The 11859-nt window shown below is 35.5% G+C and overlaps 1 protein-coding gene across 1 annotated transcript; it reads right to left on the minus strand.

Moving 5' to 3' along the window:
- Window positions 1-73: 73 nt before the first annotated feature.
- On the minus strand, window positions 74-11858 carry acsm3 (acyl-CoA synthetase medium chain family member 3). Its single transcript, XM_060871827.1, has 13 exons — window positions 11424-11858; window positions 10037-10247; window positions 8791-8998; window positions 8354-8497; window positions 7967-8123; window positions 7578-7657; window positions 6674-6797; window positions 4821-4901; window positions 4558-4659; window positions 2944-3071; window positions 2142-2241; window positions 1729-1848; window positions 74-513 (listed from the first exon to the last, which is right to left on the minus strand). Exons 1-13 carry the CDS (start codon window positions 11661-11663, stop codon window positions 427-429), a joined length of 1782 nt encoding a protein of 593 aa, XP_060727810.1. The 5' UTR covers window positions 11664-11858; the 3' UTR covers window positions 74-426.
- Between the last annotated feature and the right edge of the window lies 1 nt (window position 11859).

Here is an 11859-nt window from a genome sequence, read left to right on the forward strand (position 1 = left end):
ACATTTAAAGCTATTACACTCAGGGGAAATATGTTGATGTCAGTGGTTATCACAAATACACTGTAGATGAATGTGACAATGATGAAATATTTCTTTATTGCAGTTTACAAGTACAAAATATTCCATGAATTAAAATATTCATAACTGACTAATTTTATAGTTTGTCCTGTTTAAAATAACTTTTGAACAAAGAAAATCAAGATACAAGGTTGATTCCCAAATAAAACTTGTTCTTAATTTGCAGATCACTTCATCACCTGAACTGAAATTAAAACATATTTATGTTCATTAGGGCATTTTAGTAAAGGACGGTGTGTGTCACAGTGTGTTTAAAAATGATTGTGAGTCTTCACTGGTCTTAGTTCTGTGGATTAAATGTTTTGAATTTGAAGTGTAAATAGTGCTTAAGAATAGCAGCTATGATAGTTAGGGCAGACTCCATTCCTTCTTCCTAAGTTCCACCCTCCGGATCTTCCCACTCACTGTCTTGGGAAGCTGGTCCACAAACTCTATCTATCATGAAACATACATTTCAATTAGAAAAATGTACAAAAATGTTCTTTTTTGCACAGGTAAAAATGCATTTCCTTGAGTAGAACAGTGGCCTGGGGGTTATATACTGCAAGGGTCACAATGAAGTTTATAATAATAATACAAGGTGGCAAGACAATCACAATTATTGTATTATTATTATTAGTAATGTATTCTGTTCTGCATTCTGCAATAACAGGGCAAAAGATTTCAAAGCAACTACTGGCAAGTCAAATAATAATAATAATAATAATAATATGTTTAAATTTATATAGCGCCTTTCCCAAGCTCAAGGACGCTTTACAAGGTATAGTATTTCAAGACAGATGAAATATAATGTAACATACATATACATATTCGTCGGACATTTGCCCAGGACTAAGGATCACATGCAGCTGCATGAGATAATAACAGAAGACAGGACTATACACAAAAACATACAGTACAAGAGATAGGACTCGATATAGTACACGATACATACACCACATTTCAGAAAAATTAAGGACTCCTAAGTCAAAGTATAATAGAATTAAACAAAAGTTAAATAAAATACATAAATAGTAAGATAAATATCCATTTTAATTAAAATAAGCTTTAATGCCAAATTAATATGGTGCAGTACAAAGTAAAAAAGACAATAAATGTCTTCTTTTTTTCTAATTAAACTTGACTTAATCTTTAAAATGGTTCAATTGGGATTGAGCTTGGGTCTTTTTGGAGGTTTGCTCCATCTATGTAGCATAATAATACTGCAGCTTCTCCTTGATTTGGTCATGGCTCTAGACATACTGGAAACCAGTGTAAGGACTATAGGCTGGGAGTGATGTTCACTTTTCTTGCTCTTAGAACTCTTGTGGTAGTCACATCGCTCATAAATTATGTTTAACTAGAGTACTCTCTAATAAGTATTTTTTTTCAACAAAGCACAGTATATCCCAGCAGAATGCAACTTCCATGCTCAAAGACGTTTAATTTGCAGACACTCTTAACACCAGCTTTGTCAGCAAAAAAAAAATAAATTTAAACCATTCACCAAATTTATTTTTTTTTCTTCACTTAAATCAGTTATCAGTTATATCCTGGTAAAAAAAGTTGTATGTTGTTGAACATACAGTTAGCTATCCATTACCATTCTTTATTTTTTATGTATTTATTGATGTATTTTTGCTCTGTGTGTGTGTGCATGTGTGTGTTTACCTTGCGGGGGTATTTATATGGAGCTGTGACCTTTTTCACATGTGTCTGCAATTGTCTGATTAGTTCATTTTGGTCTCTGTATTTATATTCTGAAGTTAGCACAACAAATGCCTTCACTACCTAAATAAGAGAAAGAGAGAAAAGGAGCGAAAGAGGGCAATAAAAAAGCTACAAATCTATAACATTCAGGTTTTCATATTGCCACTGGTAAAAGATACCGATGCAAAAAACATAACCTTGCAGTTCAAACACCTTCATATAAACTGTAGATGATTTCATGCACGGTTTTCTTCCTTAAGCTATACACACTGCTGTTTTCTCTCACATTGTAAGCCTGTGATGTAAAGAATCCATACAAAATAACAGATCCATACAAAATAAGTGATGGAAGCAGGCTGTTTTCAGTATGTTACCTCTCCTCTGACTGTATCAGGACTGCTGACAACAGCTGACTCAGCCACAGCCTCATGTTCGATTAAAGCATTCTCTACCTCAAATGGGCCAATACGATATCTGAGAAAGCCAAAAGAGAATTAAAGGTGAATCAAAAAGAGAATGGAAGAAAGGTACATTGACATGTCACTGTCATAATCCTACTTTAACCCCTTCATTTTTAGACATATATGTCCAAATTACACCCCTTTCCTGTTAATTTCACTGTAGACTATAGAGTAGACTCTAATTTGAATAATTGAATAATAACATCTTAAGAAGTTAAGAGATTTATAATGTATAATAACCTATAATGAAAATAACTGTTTCCTGTTGTTTTTATACAAGACAATGCTGTAAAATTATGTTAAATAATTTTAAACAATGTTAAAAATATTCAATTACATTTAATTAAATATTATCATAAGATCTGACACATGCTTAAAATAAATGTTTTTAAATATGTAATAAAATATTACTAATTCTCCACACAGTACCTGAACAATATTTAGACTATTATTATCTATAACACCTTTGATTAAAAGGTGCAGTTTATTTATTAGTACCTATAATAATAATGAATTCTACAGCAGGGGACAATCTTTTCAAGGCAGTTTAAGCTTTTTTTTCTTATGTCATTTCAGAAGGTCAATCAATACTAAGTTTAATATATTTCATTTTATGCCATTGGTATGTTATATTTAATGATAATGAAAATCTGAGAGAAAAAAATAATGGAATCATGACACCGGGGAAACTTTTCTTTTATGACGCCACTCTTACCCTGCAGACAGTATGACATCATCACCTCTGCCAACAAACCACAGATATCCGTCGTCGTCCATAATCCCTCTATCACCTGTGAGGTAGAAATCTCCACAGAAACACTCTGCTGTTTTCTCCGGCTCTCCCTACAGACAGTATGAAGAAAACTGCAACAGAAAGCACTCAAAAACTGGTCCATAAGCTGCTTTAACCGGTTCTTGGGCTTAGACAAAGTGGTCCCATTTTGTCACTTAGTTTGTCGAGTATAAATGCAGAAGTTTGAGAAACACAAACGCACTATAGGCAACATATCTGCTTCTGTTGCAAATAGATACAGTGAGTTTATATGTATTTACACCCCTTTTGTTTTTTGAACAAATTGATTTTGTTATAAAAGGTATTTAAACTGACTAAATGTACCAATTTTCTGCAAATTAATTTTAATCAAAAAATCAAACACTAGAATCTCCAATTTATCTAAGTATTCAGACCCTTTTATCATTTTTTTGTGCAATCACTTTTGACAGCTTGTTATTTTTTGAGTAAATCAATACAAGCTTTGCACACCCAGATTTCGACAGTTTCTCCCATTCATCCTTGTAGATTTTCTCATATTCAATCAGACTGTTTTAGGGCTATCTTAGAACAGCCATCTGTAGGTCTTTCCACAGATGTATTACAGGGTTTTGACTAGGGCTACTCAAGTCTAGGTTTTTCTTGGGCCATTAAGAGACTTGTCTCTGAAGATACTTATTCATGGCTGTATGAGTTGCTTCGTTGTCATGTTTTATGGATTTTATACTATCAAGTAAAGGTTTTCTTTAAGAACATCACTGTATTTGGCTGCAATCTTCCTTCCTTTAATTCTGATTAGTCTTCGTATTTCTATTACATGATAAATGTTATTTATTTATTTATTCTTTGTCATTTGTTATTTTGTGTACATTAAAGGACATTCATTCATTCATTCATTCATTCATCTTCTACCGCTTATCCGAACTACCTCGGGTCACAGGGAGCCTGTGCCTATCTCAGGCGTCATCGGGCATCAAGGCAGGATACACCCTGGACGGAGTGCCAACCCATCGCAGGGCACACACACACACTCATTCACGCACGCAATCACACACTAGGGACAATTTTCCAGAGATGCCAATCAACCTACCATGCATGTCTTTGGACCGGGGGAGGAAACCGGAGTACCCGGAGGAAACCCGCGAGGCACGGGGAGAACATGCAAACTCCACACACACAAGGTGGAGGCGGGAATCGAACCCCGACCCTGGAGGTGTGAGGCGAACGTGCTAACCACTAAGCCACCGTGCCCCCCTTTAATGGACATTCAAAGAACATATTTTAAATTAAATGTATAACTCAATAAAGTATGTAACAACTAAAGGGGTCTAGACACATTCTGCACCCAGTGTATCTACGGTTAAAGACTGAATTTATGACAGTTTAATCATCATTTTATTGAAGTATCTGGAATATCTGATTATTTATTCAGATTGCAGATGTGTCCCAATATGTAATGAATAATGATTTTATCATTTTATATATGGCTGTCAACAGAACACAAAGCTAGACAAAAAGGATTGTTTCCCCTGTCAAACTAGAACAGAAAGTACATACCAAGTATTCAGTGAAGAGAGCGAATGGTCTATCTGGTTTCACTCTGATAGCCAGATTTCCTTCTCTTCCCCGATCAACAATATTTCCTTTTTCATTTATGACCTATGACCACCACATATATCAGAACAAAGTGAGTTATAAATGAAATACAAGTGCTAATTCGTTTAATTCATTCATTTACATTCATTTCACAAACCAGACACAATAAAACACAATATCAGAATAAAAATTATTAAATCTGCGTCTACAGAGATTATAATTACCTGAACATCATAAGCTGGTGATGCTTTGCCAAATGAACCAGGTCTAATTTCCATACCTTTAAATGTGCCAGCAATCAAAACCTGATAAATGACCAAAAAGACAATCTCAGATTACGGTTTACAGATACAATATACTACGGTGGCCGAGAAGTGCAAAACAAATGAACAAATCCGAAAACAAATTAACAAATCCGAAAACACATTAACAAATCCGAAAACACAACGACAAGTCACACAACCTGGAAACGGTAGTGTATCGTTTTTGAATGGAAACTTACCGATCATTGGACAAGACACCTATCACTCAAGATATACAGGTATGGAATCTTATGTATAATGTGTAAAGTTCTCCGTTTAAATATAAGAAAATAACAGAATTAATCCACAGTAATCCATTCCATCCATCCATTCCAACAGGTGTCTTGTCCAATCACAAACTATACCAACCGCTTCCGGGTTGTCTGAAATGTCATTGTGTTTTCTGATTTGTTAATGTGTTTTCTGATTTGTTAATGTGTTTCATGCACCGATTTAGACAACCCGGAAGCGGTAGGTATAGATTGTGAATGGAAACTTACAGATCATTGGACAAGACACCTGTCATTAAAGATATACAGGTGAATGAAAGGTGTCTCGTCCGATGATGGTAAGTTTCCATTCACAAACTATACCAACCGCTTCCGGGTTGTCTGACTTGTTAATGTGTTTTGGGATTTGTTAATGTGTTTTGGGATTTGTTAATGTGTTTTGGGATTTGTTAATTTGTTTTGGGATTTGTTAATGTGTTTTGGGATTTGTTAATTTGTTTTGGGATTTGTTAATGTGTTTTAGGATTTGTTAATGTGTTTTGGGATTTGTTAATTTGTTTTGGGATTTGTTAATGTGTTTTGGGATTTGTTAATTTGTTTTGGGATTTGTTAATGTGTTTTGGGATTTGTTAATGTGTTTTGGGATTTGTTAATTTGTTTTGGGATTTGTTAATGTGTTTTGGGATTTGTTAATTTGTTTTGGGATTTGTTAATGTGTTTTGGGATTTGTTAATGTGTTTTCGGATTTGTTAATTTGTTTTCGGATTTGTTAATTTGTTTTCAGATTTGTTAATGTGTTTTCGGATTTGTTAATTTGTTTTTCACTTCCCAGCCACCGTAATATACCCAACTCTGTTCCTGCAAATGTCATCTTATAGAATTAGGTCCAGCTCTGTTTTAATTCGGTTTTATAAAGATAATGAATAATATTCTCCTGCTGCTACTTTAATGACTGTTTACAGAACATTATATAACATTTACATTGGCACAGGCACATCTTGTTATCTGAAGGCAAATAAAATCAAATTTGTGTTTTGACTGAAATCAACACTGACCCAGCCAAATCATCCAACATTAGGTTAGCAAATACAATCAAAGGAAAAAAAGAAATTGTCTTAAAGATTTCAGCTTGTAGACTAAATAGAAGATAATATGCTTATGAGAAATAGGTGCTTTGGTTTGTTCAGGTGTATGTTGCATTTGGCCTGTGTTTTATTGGTTTAGCCTTTGGCATCAGGAGAGTTCTGAAGTTTGTTTATTTTTATCCTTATTTTTTCTTATTATTATATATATATATATTTATTATATATTTATTTCTCTCTCTTCTGTTTCCATACTTCTGTAAAGCTGCTTTGAGACAATGGGAATTGTTAAAAACGCTATACAAATAAATTGAATTGAATTGAATTAAGTTGAATAGTATTCAATTACTTATACAATTTCCTTATCAATTGTGAACCCGCTGCTGATATTGTTATTGAAATGAAATTCAATACCAAGTTTCATTAAAAAAGCAATAATAAAACCTTTCCCTCATTCACTCACAGTCTCAGTCTGTCCATATCCCTCGTAGATATCAAGGCTTGTGAGCTCTCTCCATTTTCTCATCACCTCAGGGTTAATGGGCTCTCCTGCACACAGGCAGTGCTCTAAAGCCTGAAACTGGAACCTGTCACACACACAGCACTCTATTCTAGGCCAATCAGTATAGTCTGATTCTTGTCACTTCTACACAGATGGACAGTTTAGTTTATGTAGATATAGTAATTAGAGTTAATTCAGCCAAAACATTTTTTTTTTTATGCCAATAAAGCTACGCTAGCTTGAAACGAAATGATTTAAAGGATGGTTTGGATACAACCCATTTGCTGTGACTTCTCTAATTTGCATTTTTTTTAGCATGTTCATTGTGCTGATACTTGTTTAAACATATATATATATGTATATGGTCCTCTGGAGGCAGATGTAAAATCCTTGCCTTATGTACAGTATACACGCTCACTGAACTGGACTAGTTGCATCTTACTGTTAATAGCATCTTACTGTTAATAAAAACAGAACTGAAATAATACAATAAACCAATTATGCTGTTTCCTCCATAATAAAAAAAAAAAAAACAAAACAAAAAGAAAACACGAAACAGCAGCAATCCTATTCGCCTACTGTGCTGTACAATCCTGCCAAGCATTTTGTCCCATTAAAGTAGACTAGTAAAACTGTCCCAGTGTTCCAGTAAGTCACACACAATCTAGGCACTATGTACACTGCTGTTATCATCCTGGAGTGTGATGGTGTCAGTGTGGTCTGCACAAATGGCCACCCCAGTGTTTGGCCAACAAAATTACATTCATACAGAGAGAAAACCTACTGCGATTGTACAATAAAGTGTTGTTATTGGTGGATACAATTTATGAATGCAAAGCTGAGGTAAAATTTGTTGATGTATCACCTGGATGGATCCTCCTGTACTAACATCCGATAAGCTGTTGGTGCAGTACAGAAAGTGCTGATGGGATATCTGCAGAGAGTCTAAAAGACAAAGTGAAAATGGTTTCAGATTAACTAGAATTTATTACAATACTAAAACATACACTAAAATATTGGTGTGTATGTTTTGGTATTTAAACTAACACTGGGTTGTTTTGGTTTGACATTATTACAGTATGATAATCTAGAAGTATTACAGTTTCATAATATCACACACACAAAACACTAACAAACAATGTCTAAAACAGGAGGAGAAGGAGAAGGCGTTGGTTCCATAATCATAAAATAAGCATCAATCATAAATGCAGGTGTGCTGCTTAAAACTATCATTCGGATTTATTATAAACACACCTTGAGGACAGTGTTAGTGTCAAAGCGTGGCATATGGTGTGTGAACACACATGCTCCTTGGGTCCAGGGGCCAAATACACTACTCCATGCAGATTTAGCCCAACCTGTATCTGAGGTGTTCCAAAACACATCGTCATCAGTAAGATCTAACCAGTACCTGCATCAAAACAAAACAAAAAATATACACACACATATAAAGTTATAGAAATAGGATTCATATTACTGATAACAATAAATGCTCATTTTGATCCTTGATATTTTAGTTTTTTCTCAGTTTAAAATCGCTTAAAATCTGGTCACAGTCCATAATGAACGGAAGCTGATTTATTCTGTGTTTTTCTTTAATGCAACCTTCTGCAGTTTTATCTCACAAACACACTCACACACCTGCCATTGACGGTGAGCCCTAAGCCATAGCTACAGTGGCTGTGAACTGTCATTTTGGGAGCCCCAGTGGTTCCACTTGTGAAGAAGATGGTCATAGGCTCGTCACTACGTGTGTCCACACACACATGTTCAGCAGAAGCACTCCTGCAGGTCATAAAGATGGTGTGACTTTAAATGTCCTAAGAGAGGATGTTTTAGCCTTCATTCTCATATATTGGTATTCATTATATATGTTATTATTTGAATATGAATTATATGAATGAAGTATTGTGTTGTAATTCACAAATATGAAGGAATGGAGATGTTCTTTCATTAGTAACATCTGTAATAATGCAACACACATGCATAAGAGTAAAGGGTGTGCTTAGGCATGACGCAAAGCACACCTGACATGAGTAACAGGAATGTAAAGGAGGAAAAATAATCTACACTCTCACCCCATTACTGCTGTAAGGTTTCCCCAGCCTGGTCGCTCCTTGTTGGAAAGCAGGAGCTTAGAGGTCAATGTGGGACACTGTGGAGTCACAGCCTCTATCAGTGGTGCCATACTCTCATCTGTGATCAGACACTTTGCTTGGGAGACCTGCAAACGATGCAGGATGTCTCTGGCTGTTAGCTGGGATGTTCCAGGGATCAGAACTATACCTGTCAGAGAATAGTGAGTGTGTATGGATCTGAAAAATTCGTTGTAAGATTCAGATGAGAATACCTGTGCAAGTTAGTCACGGGGTGGCAGGGGGTCAGAAAGGCACTCATGTAGACACTACATAAACAATCTTTATTCAATTGGAAATCTGTTTTACATTTATAGCCTACCGATAAGCCTTCCAACACTACTGGCATCTAAAATGACACATTTACTGGTTTTGGTATCTGTCACTTTTGTCATGTAGATGATTGTCAGGTAGACGTGTCTCAGACCAGCACAAAATGTCTTTTCAACAGCATAAGAATAAATGGCCCTGTTCCCTAGATAAGTTGATGTCAAAGTCCACAGTTGAGGTCTAAAACTAATCCTCATAAAATGTGGAAGTGGTAAAACATTATTTTCATTTAAGGTCAGATATGACCAAAAAAACGTGCCATACAGCTTAGGTCCTTGTTTTTGTTCTATTTGTTCATGAAATCCACTAGATTTTTTTTTAACTGAATTGAAATTTATCTAAACTCGCATGTCAATATCATGTGCTATTGAAGATCATAGACTACAGATGTCAAGTCACTTAATTCAAATATCTGTCTATTACCCAGAGTTTGTATTAAAGCACATAACTAGTTAACTTACTGACCATAGGTTATTATTTTATGTTAGCTTTTTTTTTTCCTGGTCATAATTGTTCTAGACAACCAACATGAGACTGAGCAAGACCAAACATCCACTTGTCTGGTGGTTTTTGACCACCACAGTGTATTATTTATGACTTATTTACTTTTTTCTTACTATCAATCACAATAATCTTAGTAAATTGCACTTGTTATATTACTGCACATTATATTACTCACTATATTTACTAACATGTTCAGGTTCCAGTTAAAGTGCTCATTTGTTTTGGAATAGCTTTGACATTTGGCACAATTTTACTGTATGTTATAGAAGATCCAGTATGTTATGATTATGACTACTGTGGTAGTCTGTGACTACTGTGATATTCCTCATGCAGGCATGAGCAAGAGTGTGATTACCTGTTCTGAGGCAGGCAATATTGACCAGCCACCACTCTGGGATTCTTGGCAGGATAAGAAGAACTCGATCTCCTCTTACCAAACGGCATTCATCAATCAAAACATTAGCTAGTTTTCTAGAGTAGAAGCCCAGCTCCTCAAAACTCCACCTGACTTCTTTATTTCTATCATTGACCCACCACAGCGCAGGCCAAGGTGACTTCCCACCTGCCTAAAAAGACAGACTTTATTCAGCTTGGATCAATGCACCGGGTGTATTAAGTATAAATAATATGCAACTTGCACAAGTCAAAAAGAAATGTATCATTGTACATTATTATTATTATTATTATTATTATTATTATTATTATTATTATTATTATAATATTAAATGTGAAAAGGGGCACATGACTGCTCTCAAATACACTAAAAATTAAATGAAATTATGACCCTTCTGACTACCCTGACAGTTTGCTCCAGGCAGCTGAACACTACATTATATTTCATTAAAATATTTACAATATCAAAAGTGAAATAATAATATGAACCATAAACTAGTCCAAAACTGTGTAGACTATGCTTACAAATGATAAACTATAAAGTATTACATATAGTAATAAAAAACTTGATATTATAAATCAAAGGGTCATAGCCTAGTGGTTAAGCTGTTGGACTTCTGACCAGAAGGCCATGAGTTTAAATCCCAGGTCCACCACGCTGGGCCCCTGAGCAAGGCCCTTAACAACTGCTCAGTTGTATAAACTGTAAGTCACTTTGTATAAGGGTGTCTGCTAAATGCCAGAAATGATATATTGACAGACTCAGAATTCATATTTAGTGCATTATATCCCACTGGTTTTAGAATTAAATTGAATTATATTATTACATATTTTTTCATAACAACAACATTCATTCATTCATTCATTCATCTTCTACCGCTTATCCGAACTATCTCGGGTCACGGGGAGCCTGTGCCTATCTCAGGCGTCATTGGGCATCAAGGCAGGATACACCCTGGACGGAGTGCCAACCCATCACAGGGCACACACACACACACTCATTCACTCACGCAATCACACACTAATGACAATTTTTTCCAGAGATGCCAATCAACCTACCATGCATGTCTTTTTTCCCGGGGGAGGAAACCGGAGTACCAGGAGGAAACCCCCGAGACACGGGGAGAACATGCAAACTCCACACACACAAGGTGGAGGCGGGAATCGAACCCCCAACCCTGGAGGTGAACGAGCTATCCACTAAGCCACCGTGCCCATATATTAATTATTATAATAATATTACATAATATTTCTTTATTAAATTGAATTATAGCCCACTGGTTTGCTGTTACATGTGTAGGCTATTAATAGTTATAGCTAGTAATAACTTCACTAACAGAATGTAGTACCTTTTCCTTTGCTTCCCAGAAGTCAAGCACATCTTTAGCGAAGTTGAAGAATGAAGGGATGTTCGGTTTGGGTAAAAGCATCAGACTGTTGTAGTCGGTGAAGTTTTTCGGGCTTGTTGTTTTATTCCTGTGAGTCTGTAGCCATTGCGTTCTGCTCGATGTGTTAAACTCGTAGCAGCTCCTCTTACACACGTGGGTTAAAAAAACACGCCAACGCAGAGCAAGCGAACACATCGTCATACAACTGTTATATTATTACATTATATATAGTATTATACAGTATAGTATTATTTATGCTCTATTTTTGAGAGTCACCAACAGCTGGAACCAAATTCCTTGTGGTTCTGATTCTGATTCGGGTTTGATACAGCTTTCCCAATTAATCAAGAAAGTAGTAAAAACTTTAAGGCCCTATGCCGTCTTTAAGAGAATGTTT

Source organism: Tachysurus vachellii, chromosome 1, assembly GCF_030014155.1.
Source record: "Tachysurus vachellii isolate PV-2020 chromosome 1, HZAU_Pvac_v1, whole genome shotgun sequence".
Taxonomy (NCBI): domain Eukaryota; kingdom Metazoa; phylum Chordata; class Actinopteri; order Siluriformes; family Bagridae; genus Tachysurus; species Tachysurus vachellii.